The sequence below is a fragment of the Varroa jacobsoni genome, unplaced genomic scaffold (genome assembly GCF_002532875.2).
Source record: "Varroa jacobsoni isolate VJ856 unplaced genomic scaffold, vjacob_1.0 scaffold_1063, whole genome shotgun sequence".
Classification (NCBI taxonomy): Eukaryota; Metazoa; Arthropoda; class Arachnida; order Mesostigmata; family Varroidae; genus Varroa; species Varroa jacobsoni.
The window spans coordinates 343164-357205 of NW_019213965.1; the positions used below are offsets into that span (position 1 = coordinate 343164).

General features: G+C 37.8%; 2 protein-coding genes across 4 annotated transcripts; one reads left to right on the forward strand and one right to left on the reverse strand.

Moving 5' to 3' along the window:
- Window positions 1-111: 111 nt before the first annotated feature.
- LOC111266181 (transcription elongation factor, mitochondrial) lies at window positions 112-5252 on the forward strand. Of its 2 annotated transcripts, none has more exons than XM_022843424.2 (5): window positions 112-280; window positions 1670-1819; window positions 2763-3017; window positions 3382-3693; window positions 3912-5252. In XM_022843424.2, exons 2-5 carry the CDS (start codon window positions 1721-1723, stop codon window positions 4134-4136), a joined length of 891 nt encoding a protein of 296 aa, XP_022699159.1. In that variant the 5' UTR covers window positions 112-280; window positions 1670-1720; the 3' UTR covers window positions 4137-5252. The 2 variants fall into 2 exon arrangements, with proteins under 2 accessions (XP_022699159.1, XP_022699158.1); XM_022843423.2 differs by lacking the exon at window positions 112-280 and adding an exon at window positions 434-705.
- Window positions 4737-12650, reverse strand: LOC111266178 (uncharacterized). Of its 2 annotated transcripts, none has more exons than XM_086970818.1 (9): window positions 12195-12650; window positions 11836-11976; window positions 11519-11635; window positions 11021-11143; window positions 10512-10664; window positions 9926-10099; window positions 5964-6038; window positions 5583-5777; window positions 4737-5120 (listed from the first exon to the last, which is right to left on the reverse strand). In XM_086970818.1, the coding sequence occupies exons 1-9, from the start codon at window positions 12300-12302 to the stop codon at window positions 5106-5108; spliced, it is 1101 nt and encodes a 366-aa protein (XP_086826944.1). In that variant the 5' UTR covers window positions 12303-12650; the 3' UTR covers window positions 4737-5105. The 2 variants fall into 2 exon arrangements, with proteins under 2 accessions (XP_086826944.1, XP_022699149.1); XM_022843414.2 differs by having other exon boundaries at window positions 11519-11638; window positions 12195-12649.
- Between the last annotated feature and the right edge of the window lie 1392 nt (window positions 12651-14042).

Sequence of the window (14042 nt, forward strand, 5' to 3'; positions counted from 1 at the left end):
GGCCCCTGTCGCTTAGTATAGGCAGCCGTGTCATAGCTTACCCTCTCCCTGAGGCAGCTCTCACCTCAAAAAGAAAAATTGTGGATATTTTCTCTATTTAAAAGCTTCGCTGCAGCTAGCGTGCGCGCCAATGTATTCAGCTCAATACTGATGATAGGACAACCCTTAACAGGATGAATAGGGCTAGAATGGGATATAAAATATCCTAATTATATTCAAGGTCTTCAACAGGAGAAAGGAGCTACTTAAGCTGTATAGTTTTATTTGGATCACAAAGTTGGTATGTAAACACATAAAGCACCGTAGATGGTTGCAACCAAGACGAAGCGACACAAAAATAGTATGGCTTCATTTACTTATAATTCATTGCTTACGTCTCAACGTAATGTTTGCTGTGTCATATGCTTTAAACTAGCAACTTCTGGTTTCTAAGGAGAACTTTGTCTGATGTGCGTACCTGCGATAAAGGAAACGGTGGATACTACGTACACCGCGAAATACGTTGTTTGCGGCACCAAGTAACATCCGTGGCCGCGATAAGAACTAGTTACCGTAATAAAAGGCGCAGGCATTGTCAACCAGTGCTTTTTGGCTGTTTCAGCGTGTAATCCAGTATTCACATCGCTGCTGGCATTTTGAATAAACCCTATTCCACATTGGCTATATCTTAAACAGGAGATTTCGAGTTGCTGCAATGGCATACAAGTAAGCATACAAGAAGTAGGCCGTGTTCGTAAAAGAATAATGGTTGCGGCAATAATTTGCTCTCAAGCGCTACCTAAACGTGTGGGTCTTTTACCCCGAAAGTCAATTCAAGGTGACTATGGTCCGCACCGTCGTATACGCTCCAAACTTTTGCATACTTGCGAGTAACTGGAGCACCTTATATTGATTTACAATTGTGCCAAAGAAGAAAGTTATTTCTTACTCGCTTTACTTTTTATTCATGGCAAAACATTGTCTGGCTGGGAAAACCATTTTTTGTCCATTAAGTTGGTTATGGCACAACATGGATTAAAATCAAATCAAGAATGCCTTTCGAAGAAACGGCACATCTTATAATTGACTTTGGCCTTTTCCCTTAAAAATGTAACGATTTACTTTTCAACTATTTTATCTTACGAATCTTACCGGCGAATGAACACCGACTTGGTTTTACAAAAGAAACAGATTGTACATGTATATTTGTGTAATATAATAGTTTAACAATTACTAGCGAGATTCGTGTGAATTCTTCCATTAAGGTAGCGTATCAATTGCGAAATGGAGGGATCGGAGCCACTTTTATTTCGGTCTCAAAATACGCTAACGAACAGAAACATTTTTTTTTAAATAAAGCATTCGAGATGTTTCTAGCTGAGCGTAGACATTAAGTTGCGTTACAATTGTTCCATTTATAGAACAGGACAAAATACCTAAAAAAATAGGTGAAAAAATAATTTTCACCACTCCACAATTGTCGTTATCATTTGATTGTTGCTCGATCGAGAACGCGTTTGTCGTCTGCTAGCCGTTTGTCAATAAAAACGATGTTGTTGCTGCAGGGTCATCGGTAAACAAAAGGGTTCATCCCAATGTTGAGCGTACTAGCTCTACTGTAATATTTATGTTGTGCAATAAATCATAGCCCATTGATGAGTAGTACCTTATAGAGTTTGCGGTTATTAAGGTGACACTGAAGAGTGCTTGTCGTATATTCGCGACATCCACGAAAAGCACTATGCTCGCACAGAGACTTCTTTCGGTTCTTACGAATTCACTGGCGCGCGGCATCCACAGCACGAATCTGCTGCCTTACACTAAAGAACAACAATGTCAGGTATTTTCTTCTACTATATCTATTCACACCATTTATTGCGTCGCTGGTACCATTATTAAGGTTAAATGAAAACTGGATTGGCATGTCCAAGCAATTGTAATGTCGTTTTTTCGGACATCTGTAATGTTTCATAGCAATTTTTCATTTTGTGACTTTGCTAAGGGTGTCTGTAATACGCTTGTGATCAGATTGGAAAATTTGCCATTGCACGTTTAGTATTATACATTGAGATAGTCGGCCAAATGACTTGAGCTGCCTGGGAATCAATAATTAACTACGCCGAAGTCGCTTCTCCAAAGAAACAGCTATAGAATATCAAAAGACTATGCAAACAGAGCTCATAATCGGCAAAAGATCAAAAATTCATTTATAAAAGCTCAGTAATGTGTCTGCCTTTCATCGTTGTCTTTACTTTGTAATATCACTTGCAGATTTTTGGAGAAACTTGCCCTGAAGAAAATCTATATATTTTTTCCAAGGCATGGTTTTATAATTACTATTATTTTCTTTTTTCTTTTCTAACAACGTGAACCGCCTACATAGAAACAACTAAACATTGATTATATAAATACGAGGTAAAATACAAATAGACAAGTGACCTTTTGTCGAAGATTATGCAAAACATTATTGCATAGGAAGTAACCCAGCAAATAATTAAGCATTCAAGTTACTTAAATATACCAATACACTTGTTTATTAATTTATTGGCAATTAGCGTAATTATCCGTATATATTATTATAATATTAATGTAAAACATTACGTGCATTGCTGTCGGTTAATGCTAAGATCGGATTACTTCGTACCTATTATGGTAGTCTCAGAAACTGCTGAAAAAGCGTGCCGAAAGCAATTAAATAGAACCAATCTGTAGGCATACCTTTGTATGGAAATAATACTATTACTACAGTAAAATAATAACTATGATAAAACTGTGACGAATAGGTGTTGGACGTGCTTAACAAATCATCCGAAGCGGAGCTGAGGAAGCTACTGGCGCCATCGCTTTCCTTGCGGGTAGTTCATGAACGCGATTTGAAGGGTCCATTTAGTACTCTGGAATCAGTCTTTAGCCTTAAAGGTGTTAAACCGAATTCCCTTCTAAAGTTCTGCGACTATGTGCTCTATAATAAAAAAGAAAACAAACCCTCAGCAAAGCATTCGGCTTTGAACCCCACGATTTCAAGTAAACGGATAATGGTAAGTTCTGTACTCTCACGATTTTTTCTAAACTTTTTTGTAGAACGGTATGTGGTATTGCGAATGTGGCTCTTCCAAAACATATCTGTACGTCTGCTGTGATAATCTTATATATTTTTTCAGTTTGTCCTGCATTTAAAAAGTCGCTAGTCAAAAATAAAAATCACGTGGTTAGTATAAAGTACTGCAGAGAGATAGGGACACTCTAAATTGCTATATTTCGTCATCGTTGACTGACTCGGTATTATATCTATATCATCAATATCCCTTAATTTCTAACGTAGTTATGTATTATTGTGCTGTTATCGAAAACGGAGGTTCGAGATATTTGGATGCTGTTTCTTTCTGACCTATCCTTTTACAGTCCTTGAATAGGATAGCCGCTGTAGATGTATGTCTTCCATATGTCACATACGCTGTGATGGACCGCCATCGAACGTTGCACGAAGTTCAGCAATATATCACGGAAGAAAAAAATCTGAGTCGTCCGTCGATACCGGCTTTGTATACAGTAGCCACAGAAATATATTCGAAACTCGCTCAACAAGCAGATATCTACATTTTTGACCAGCCTTATACAAACCTGCAGAACATGTCGGGGTCGAAAATGGCAAAACAGTTGCTGGAAAGCATGTTGTTCACCATGCTTAATTTTTGCGAGCCTGATCAACCCAAGGTACGAGAACATTTAGGATTCTAATAGTTGGCAAAAGCGACCAACAGATAAAAAATACGGCTGAAAAACACTGATTGTACAGTACGAAAATAAGCCGATAAGCAACGTTGTTGCAGCTGGAAAAAATTACGTTTTCATTCGACAGTAACGAAGTAACACTGCAAGCGAACGTTTACGTTCTTCTCATTGGTGTGCACCTTGCGTTCTAAATGTTGCAGGTGTTTCAGCTGAAGCAATATACTGTGGCAAACATGTTTTCCTTGAAACTCGGTTCTGAGCAGATAGCGTGTGAGCCTGCGTTGTGGTCGTGTATTCAACAGGGGGAAATTGTCGTACCATCATATATCATGCAACGGTTGCATAAAGAACCTAATATCACCAAGGAATTCTTTGGCCTAACAATATTAAAATGTCTCGCTGTCCATCGGCTGTTCCAACAGTGATAAACAATTGTTTCTAGCTTTGGGAGTCAGCTGAAGATGTTCTTCAAGGGAACTTATAGGTGATAAATGAACGATTACAAACATCTGGATGTGTATTAATTGAGTGCCATAAACAATTTGAATGATTTTTTCTTATCCCAGGCATTGCAGTTGTAGAAAGCGTTTCACCAATAATTGTTTATCAAGCATATTTGTTAAGTGTAGAAATAGTATTTATGATGGATAGGGGCGAATCTTGCACGATCAGAGTTTCGCTTTAAGATTAGCAAAACAACAGAGATCAGAAAATTTTCTGTTAAAGGCGTAAGAGCTGTTCATTGCCCTTGCACGGTGCTATAACATATGCGCTATGCAATAACGCTAAAAAGCTGTGTAGTCAAATGTTAAGTGGAAGCACGACGCCGTCTCTATCCGTACCTAGTTTTGTGGATTGGAGAATGATAATTAAAAACAGGCATTGCCAAAATATCTTTACAGTAATATATTCGGTAATTTAAGAATACTTTTTAAGTTAAACTTTGCTTTACACGCCCCTTTTGTCAAATGTATTCTGAGCAAACTTTACACCATAATTCAGTCATTTATTAAATAAATAGACCGTTTAATCTTACGCAAACAGAGACTTTGCTTTCCAAATTTCGCGAATTTATTCAATAATATGCATGATATATATATATATATACATACGCATCATTAGTGCCTATCAGGATGTTGTTGGGCCATGTTCGACCATATAAACTTGTCGATTATTCAATATTTTGAGATTCCTATATGCATTTCACATTGGCTTAACACGTGTGATAAAAAAAATCTTGCTTATGGCCTCGTTTGGCATAAATTCTGTGTTGCTTAGCAAAAACTGTACTGTACATCTGCTGGATATTTCTTTCATATTCCGCATTTGGTAACATCGAGTGAAAAACTTTTTTTGGTTACAGGATTTCAATGTATTACATTGATGATTGACTATTAAAGATTCATGATCTGAAAAATGCAAAAATATATGCACACTGATTAGTGGTAGGATAGTGGACCACTTGCTTACATTTAAAATTATCAAGATTCGAGCGTATGGCTGATTTAAAGCGCCAAAATAAACTTCTATTTTCGTTGTCATCATGTGTATATATATATATATATAGAGCAAGAGAGAAAGAGAGAAATCTTTTTTGTTCCTTGATCGTGCGTGCTCTAATGGCTGCAATTGCTTTTGCTATTCATCGAAGTTGCTGTGCTGGCCTTAAGTGAACTAATCGTTTTTAATAGAGAAACGCGCTCCTTTTAGATACCGACGACATGACGTACGATGTTTGAGTAGCTCGAGGGTAGCCGACAAGGCATCTTTTTCAACAGTCAAGCCAATACTATTCAAACCGTGTATATCTATTGATAGTTCTATATGATATCGTAAAACTTATTATGTATAGCACTTGGTTTGATGCTTACGCGAATTTTTTCGAGGAGAGCGTACCACTCCTTATACTTCTCTCCGGTTTCCGAAGATGCCTGGAGGTCCGCTGACGATTCTTTTCGTGAACTATGATTGCGTTCGGCAGAACGATTCTGAGCTCCCGTCCTGACCGACTGAGGTGGCATTAGAACCGAGGTTGGACTCAAGGGTATCACAGTCTGGGTTCGTGTCTATATAAAGAGTTTATCATCACGAAAGGGACAAAGTACTTGTCGTCAGTATAACGCTACTAAAATAAGATCGAAAAAAAAAATCTGCACAAATGGATGCATTCTGGTGTGTAGTCATTACACTCCATGAAGAAAAGGCACAAGGCTAGATATTACGTACCTAAAGCGAAGCACAAAATAGCTTACCAATGGCTGGATATCTTGTTGCTTCAGACGATCCCCGTTTAATCTCGTGCCATGAAATGACGGAGTTCGCAGACGCTGTAAACGTTATCGATCACTCAGAAATTACATTTTTAGCATGTATTTGTCCATTTAATGTAAAATTTTTCGGGAAACATTTTAAGCTGGTTCTGCAAGTATTTTACTATAAAGCTATTTTATCTAACATTTACTTTGTTGTTTAGGTTTCGTTACGAAATACTGATACAAGACTGTGAACGAAAAAGATATAGTCTGTTGCCTCTGTATACGTTCACCCGCTGTTCTTGAGAGTAGAAGAAAATCAATTTATCTTAAAACAAAACCACGAATTTGCCGTGGCAGAGACAGGAGGTTCGTACTGGGAATATGAGTTGGGTGTTCCAGTATGTTTGCATCGAACCCCCCCGAAATAATTAACCTCATTGCTTATTGGAAGTGGAAAGTCTACCTTGTGCCAGTGCGTATACGATTTCCAAAAAAATTCGAGAAAGATTTGTACGAGGTAAAAAGGAAGGTCCTAGTAGATACCGTATTGAACGGGCTAGAAAATTCACTAGAATAGCTCAAAAGGTTAACTTGATAATCCCGGAATTTTGACTTCAACAGCTGTTTTCGAAGGCATAATATCTGTAGTCAATTTCATAGTCTAAATAAGCTCCAGCACTTAGTCTGTTTTATATCTTCACAAGCGTTTGCATTTTTCAGATTTACATTTACCTGACATTTAAACTTGTTGAACTCATCGTATCGCTTAATAAATTACTTGTGAGCCGCTTATGTATTTATGCGTTTTTATAGCTGAATGGAAGCCGTGATTGAAGCGAATATTCGTTATATCGAATAAAAACGTCCCTTAGAGGTATCGATGCATGGAAAAGGTTTCACCAAAACTACTTCTCCTTATGAATGCCTTTATGAATAAACAATCTCGAATTTATTCTAGTTTATAAAGAACGTCCTGTATCTCTGTTACAATTGAATGTAAGAAATTATTTTATTTTGAATCAGGTAATTAGTACTGTTATGTTTGAGAGTAGTAGGCCTATATAGTATCATTTGTTTTTTAAGAAACTACCATAACTATACAGCTTTTTTTGGAATAACCCATTGCTTACTAGGAAATTATTGAGACTTTTTAAAGTTTTCAAAAGAACCACTAGAAACTCCTGAAGTCTGACTTTTACCTCTTTAGTAAAATGGAATTAAAAACTATTGATGTAGATACTAAAGTTTTCAAATATTTCTAGCTTAGCTTTCAGTATAAAAAAGGATAAAGCCGATCCTGGTTCATATGAAAAACCTTACAGTTGAGGCAGAATAAACCTCAGGTATTACATTGTAAACGAAAGATCAGGTCCTATCAGTTTAATAACCGAAGTCGATAAAATCGGAGCAATGAATTATTTTGCTCACATTTGTTATGCTTTTCATAATTATTTACGCTCAGCTCTGTATATGTGTGTTACTCCCACATGTTCGATAGATTAATACAGCAATAACCCAAACATCCATCCGATATTGTAAATTGATCAATGGAAGCATCACAGCAGTAAGAACATCTGACTATTAATGAAATAAGGACACAGACGGGAGATATCAGATAATGAATTTTTGTTGCACTTTTATAGTTCAACACCTTAGTAATTGTGGCTAGATGGCACATTTTTGACGCAGCCTTGAGAATGACTTTCATCCCAAATGAAAAAATGTAGCGAGGTGTAAGTGAGCTTGATTGACTGAACTTTTCAGGCGAAGCCTTCTAAGATTTTTCCAAGCAGCAGTAGGTCTGCACCAAACTCAAAGAGCAGTTTTGAACTTTGCGCTCAGCAAGTGCATAAATGAAAAAGGTAGACCCTTAAACGCAACCACGGCGCGTCGAGGGGATTGATCCCATGTACATGTCACTTATAGTCGACCCAATCAGTCTGCAATGTGGCCACGATGTGGAGTCCGACCGATGCAAGTTCGCGACGACTGATATTTGCATAAAAGACTGTCATTGTCTACAAAGCAAATATACTACAAAGCAAAATACTAAAGAGCAGGTTTTTAAGATTCTACGTACTATACTAACCCATGCGGATGCAAGTGTTGCGATCGTCTTGTGATAATGTTGTGCTGTGGCGACGTGGCGTAAGTCGCCATACGTCAACCCACGTATGGCTTTTAATGAACCCCGAACTCAAAATGTCATCCGTTTAGCACAGTTCTGATAAACTTGCAAAACGCATGGAAAAATAACTTTTCCACACTTCTTTAGCTTATTTAGTGCGAAGAATCAAAGCAGTCGTTTTTAACCTAACTATTGTCACCATTCACTAGATTGAATAAACCAAATCAGGTTTAATCCAGAATTATCTTCCATTCGGCATAAAGCAAAACACCAACTTCTTACGCTTGTTTTTGGCCATTTAACCATTTTTTGAGAATAAATTTAATCACGATCAGAATTTAAGCCTATGGGTTGCTAAAACACAGAAAGAGACTTATTTGAAAGTCGAAATAAAAAAAGGTGCCGGGCCAGATGCACGGAGTCTTGGACTTGCATAAGATTTGTGTACAAACACATGATGCACGCCGTCTTTACATTTCGAAAAACTGCTTCAACAGACATGAAATGGCGCGTCGTTATGTTTGGCAAAATGTGCAGAAAGATTGCGATATAGGTATACATAGGCTACCATAACCTATCTGAGCCAAGTTGATACGCATGCGAATGTTAGGTAGCACCAATGTAAATATAACGCCATTTCACAAAAAGTTACTTGCATCTGAACCTCTTTAGTCAGACTTTTTTTGAAAAGCTAAAGTAGATCAAAGACTAAAGAGGTATTTAGGCGTATCGCATGGGCGACACGCTCGCTCAACACCCGCATAACTCTGTGTTATGACACGTCAGTTGCATACTGGGATATTGCTGTTTACCGCCATGAACACGCATGATCGTTTATTTGACGCACTGGTCTCTAACAACGCGCGAATAAATTTTTTTATCTCATGCCACGTTAAACGCTCGTATTTAATGTTGAATAAACATTGATTAAAAACGACTTATATTAGAAATTTCAAATAAAAGTAAAAGCATATTGGAAATAACTAAAGTCTTCATAAAAAGACCGAAGAACAAACGTCTTAAGCCGTGACCAGCAGCTTGTGCCGCACACCATAGGAGACTGAAACCAGCTGTTCATACATAAACACCATGTTACGCTGTCGTCAGATTCAATAGTGTACTTGTTAGGATGGCAAAAACTTTGCCGGCCCGCTTTTCTAAAGTTATAGGCAAGAAAACCAATTTTTCATGCATAAATCACCATCAAAAACTAAATATTCAAAGGAATGAGTAAAACGTAGCTTACATAGTGATGTACTTTCACCTCTTCGAAGAACAAAAGGAGCACCACTCTGTAAAATCTATTCAGCCCGTTTCTTCCAATGACCTGCACTGCGTCTCGCGTTGCTTTTCTAGCTGCTGTGCCACTGCGTTTAGTAAATATTTTGTGAATAATTTATCAAAATATATGCTACAGAGTTACGGCATAAACGGCGTAGTTCGGGCGGCTAAGGGTTTAATACCAAGTGTAATAAATTATTGTGAAACTGTTTTACCGAAAAAGAAAATAAGTTCTTATGTTCCACCTACGACAATAATAGCATAACACCCGCGTAAAGAATCGTGCTATAAGTCCAGTAATTTTTGGACGAACACTGAAGAAATTCGTCAGCAGTTGACTAATTTTTCGACTGTTTACTATTTCCAGTCTGAACTTCCAATGCTGAAATCTTCCCTCTGTGAGTTAAGACAACGACATAAGCGTACACAAGCGACATATGTGTGCGTTAAAATTTGGCTTAGGACTCGTCATGTTCAAACTTCACCATCCGCATTTGACGACCGCATTACAGCGAATATATACAAGGCCCATTTATGAAATGACACGAACCTTTGAAAAAGCCGATTCTGGGGTGAGACTCCTTGCTGAAGATCTGCTCCTAGATCCTTTTACCTGTAACATCTCTTGAGGTTTGATTGAACAACTTGATGACGCACTATTCATTAATTGACACGAACTTATCGTATTGCTTTTGTTATCTTTTCCTTGAGTACGTCTTGCGCACTGTAAAACAACACGATTATAAAGTCTATGTTTAACAAAATAATTATGAAGTCAAAATTAAAAGTTAGCTTTTTATTTCTCACCTGGCTTTATTCCACATCTAAATCGAGAAAACACTTTTAAGGATCACATTCACAAAGTAAAGGCAATAACTTGCATGAAGTTCAGATTTTCACGGCCTCATAACATAACACGGCGTTCATACAACTTTTCCGATGCTGCACATAAGAGCGTCGTTACACAACTGTTGAACGGAATAATTTATGGTACATGCCTAGCTTTTGCATGCATACTGGTAATAAGGCCATGCTCTTAATACGTTGAGTCAAAAAATAATAATAAGGCAGTTATTAAAAATTGTCTATATTATTATTGTGTGATCGTAGGGTGGAATTAGCTATCAACAGCGCACCTTCGAAGAATCTTCGGGCGGACTTCTTAATGAGTTCATACTCCTAAATGGTTTTATTTTCACCGTTTCCTGGGAATCTGAGAGAACCGGGGAAGATGATTTGCCTGACAATATGAAGCGTGAGACTGCCACTGCAGCGTTCCCGTTCACTACCTGTAAGATAATAATGCAGATACCAGTGGAGCTAATTATAATCTAAGCCTCCTTGAATTATCATATTTGTCATAAAATATTAAATGCTTAATTAGTCATAAAAATGCCATCATCTTTTTCTATAGTCTATATTTTTTTAAAACTTCTGCAAAAAAGATTATCAAGTTTCTTACGAAATGCGCTCTTAGGAACGCAATTGAAATATTTGTTTTTTGAGTTGGCTTTAATGTAAAACCAGCATGATTATTGAGTTGGATTCTGGATATTATGAGATCTAGCCTATAGCATGGAACATGCGAATAACCAGGAAAACTAAAACACTTCGTAATCGATGACGAATTGTTGTAAAAAGTTACCTTAGGACTTAAAGTCGAAGACAGTTGGCTAGTACGCTGTAAGCCATCACCAGTTACTGAGCGTCTGAACGAGCGATCTTCATCAGATCTAGTTCCTATGTTACGTTTCGCGCACAAATGCACCTAAAATGGAATATCAAAAAATCGCAAGAACAATACAGATAACCATGCCGATAGAAATGTCCACTGTTTCCGTGGCCTGAGTTATACGAATCGAACCACAGGGGCAGGTGCAAGCGTGACCTATACATTAACTGTCTTCTACCAGTAGATCTAAATTGCTCGCTTTTGTCAGGATAATACATTAGCAGATGCGTAAGGTGCAGAATCAAGGCGGAATGAGTTATGTAATAGTACTTGATTGTGCAGTAGAGAGATGTTTAAGCATGCATCTATATAGAGTTTATAATATATCCATGCAACGAGGCGTTGAATGCGCGATTGTAAACATATTATATCTTGCTGGTTTGTCGCTAGTTATCCAACAATTTTACGTACCTGTGGTGAATGGTCTGTTCGTATCTCCTGCTTATTATTATACAAGGTCTTTGTGGTTGTTAGGTCGGCAAAGGTCGCGGTCGCCCTTTTCAATCTGCTGATCTGAATGGTGGGTGTCTTCTGTAGCCAGTTGGAAATCAAATCCTTTAGAACTTTTATAGACCTAATAATTATATCTTATTGTGTCTAGCCCGACATATGCAAACGCTTAATCTCGAATTGTAGCTCACGGGCGTTTCTGCCGTGTGACGAAATTATTTTGTGCGGTAGCACAAAAGCTATGCTTTTCCTAAATTAACAGTAAGTTACATTCTCACTTGTTGGTTGGAGTGGGTGTCTTCTTCCGATGCTTTGACACTGCCTCTCAGTTCCGGTGAAGTTTGAGTTCCATTGGTGGGCATTTCTTCATAGGGGTATGAAATTCTTCTACGCTTAATAATTGCCGAATAGGTAGCTGCCTGTAGGTAGAGTGTAAGTAGACAACCTTCACAGTTTTATGGTACGCTTCTACCTAACCTAAAATTCAATGCTACTGTCAAACGATAATTCAATACAATAGCTCAGAACGCACAAAAAATAACCGAAAACGTATCAAGATCGTCCGACTGACTGCAAAATCGGATGAAACAGAAACACAGACTTCTTGTAAAATAATTGTTATTTTAGAGGAACTTACATTTTCCTTGTCTTCATTGCGGAACTTTGTAGCTGATTTGCAACTGCCGTTTATCGCCACTTTCATTTGACTATTTACTGTATCTGATTTCAATTTCAAGGGCGGCATCTTTTATTTGCTGGGTGCCTTTTGCTCGTCGTACTACTTCACCGCTGTCACGCTGATTTGATCTTTGCTTCGGTTGCCTTTTTATCTTCGTTTGATTTAATTCAGCTCACGCAACGGGTTACTGATCTGCTCTCAGAAAAAGCTCGCTTTATCGGTATAACCCCCAAACTCCTATAAATGACTTGGAGCTCAGTTTAAGGCGCGCTATTTAGACTTAGGCGACAAATGAAGTTTGAGTCCGAAAAATATTCATATCAATTTAGTAGACGAATATGTTAACACACAACGTTCGGCTTATGTTTCTCATTGCATGATAAACAGTACAGGTATGAATGCCACATAGTGAGCAGATATAAACTCTTCACATCGTTTGCCGTATGCTAATACGTTGTGCTAACGGTGACGTCAACAACATTGTGACACAGTGGACAGTGTCTGCATATGTCTACGTATCCGGCACGGAAAAACAACCTATAGGTAATTTATCTCGAAAGCCTGCCTGTATAATAGCGTCAGCTCGTAGGCATGCGCGTGGATGCAAAGAATATGTGGCCTTCACAGATTCAGGTTAAACTGAAATTTGCCGGGTACTATTTCTTAATGCGCAATCCATACGTATCCGACGAAGTCAATAGGCCGCAAAGGTTGGTGGAAACAGGTGATTTCCTTGACCTACGGTGTTTGGCTTCTATTGGGAGAAGCTAATAGATACGGCCCGAAATCTTGTCAATCTAACGGCACTTTTTCTAAACTAAGGATAAATGACATTGAGATAAGGTCGCAGGAAGTATACAAACATTATACCTTATTTTATCTTTGTAAACGTGATATTAGAGCGGAGACTTTACTGAAATTTGTGAAAAAGTTTTGTCTACCCTAAACAATTTCGTGTCCTCTAAGACACTCTGGCTAAACCTTCGCTTCGATTGAAGTTTAAAGCAGCTGCAATACTATTTGAAAAATAATTCTGGACGCCACATGCTCTGTATCGGTAGATTCTTTGTGTGTAATGAAACCAAGAACAAGACCTAATTTTTAGGTCTTGATATAGTCCAGAGCTCTCTTTTATTACTACGTTCTGATGGAATTAGGATTTTTTTTACTATGTCAATAACATAGTGCTCTCACAGTTATTTATTTTTGATTCAACATGTTCTTTTATGCTCCATGCAGCCACGTGTATACAGGACCAAATGGTATTATCTGTTTAAATGCAGTTCCTACAGTTGAGGATTTCATCCATTCAAATCGATGGCTTTTAAGATTATATGATAATATTGATTTAGAGAAGAAAAGGTGTAATATCAGATATGGGTGAAAAATTTAAGCGTAAAATTGTATGTACCCCAAACAATATACCAACGATAATAAAACTGGATTAAATAATATTCGAGGGACAACCTCAGGAGGAAAAAACCTTGAGGAGAGTGTGTATATTGCCACCACAGAAATCAAGGTAACCTAAGCCTTAGACACAAACACATCTAGAGACTTAATGTCATCTGTCTCAAATTGTATTTGAAAGGATTGGATCGTCAGGTTTTGCCAGGTCTCGGGAGCTAAGTTGTTCTTAATGACTTTTATAGAAAGTTACACGTGACAAACCAGATCGCTATGGGGCATAAACTTCACTCAAATGAGGATCTGAGAATGACCTACCGTATATCACAAATTTTGCTTTAGTAAACGCTCCAGCTTCATGACTGTAAATATGTAAGCAGCACACAAATAAATTAGTAC

Excerpts from the sequence above, each read along its gene's own strand:
- LOC111266181 (XM_022843424.2), top strand. The coding sequence starts at position 1,721 with ATGCTCGCACAGAGACTTCTTTCGGTTCTTACGAATTCACTGGCGCGC. Across the intron at positions 1,820-2,762 it reads CTAAAGAACAACAATGTCAG|GTGTTGGACGTGCTTAACAA; the intron begins GTATTTTCTTCT and ends TGTGACGAATAG. Across the intron at positions 3,694-3,911 it reads GCGAGCCTGATCAACCCAAG|GTGTTTCAGCTGAAGCAATA; the intron begins GTACGAGAACAT and ends TAAATGTTGCAG.
- LOC111266178 (XM_022843414.2), bottom strand. The coding sequence starts at position 12,302 with ATGCCGCCCTTGAAATTGAAATCAGATACAGTAAATAGTCAAATGAAA. Across the intron at positions 11,144-11,518 it reads GAACAGACCATTCACCACAG|GTGCATTTGTGCGCGAAACG; the intron begins GTACGTAAAATT and ends ATTCCATTTTAG. Across the intron at positions 10,100-10,511 it reads CGCCCGAAGATTCTTCGAAG|TGCGCAAGACGTACTCAAGG; the intron begins GTGCGCTGTTGA and ends GTTGTTTTACAG.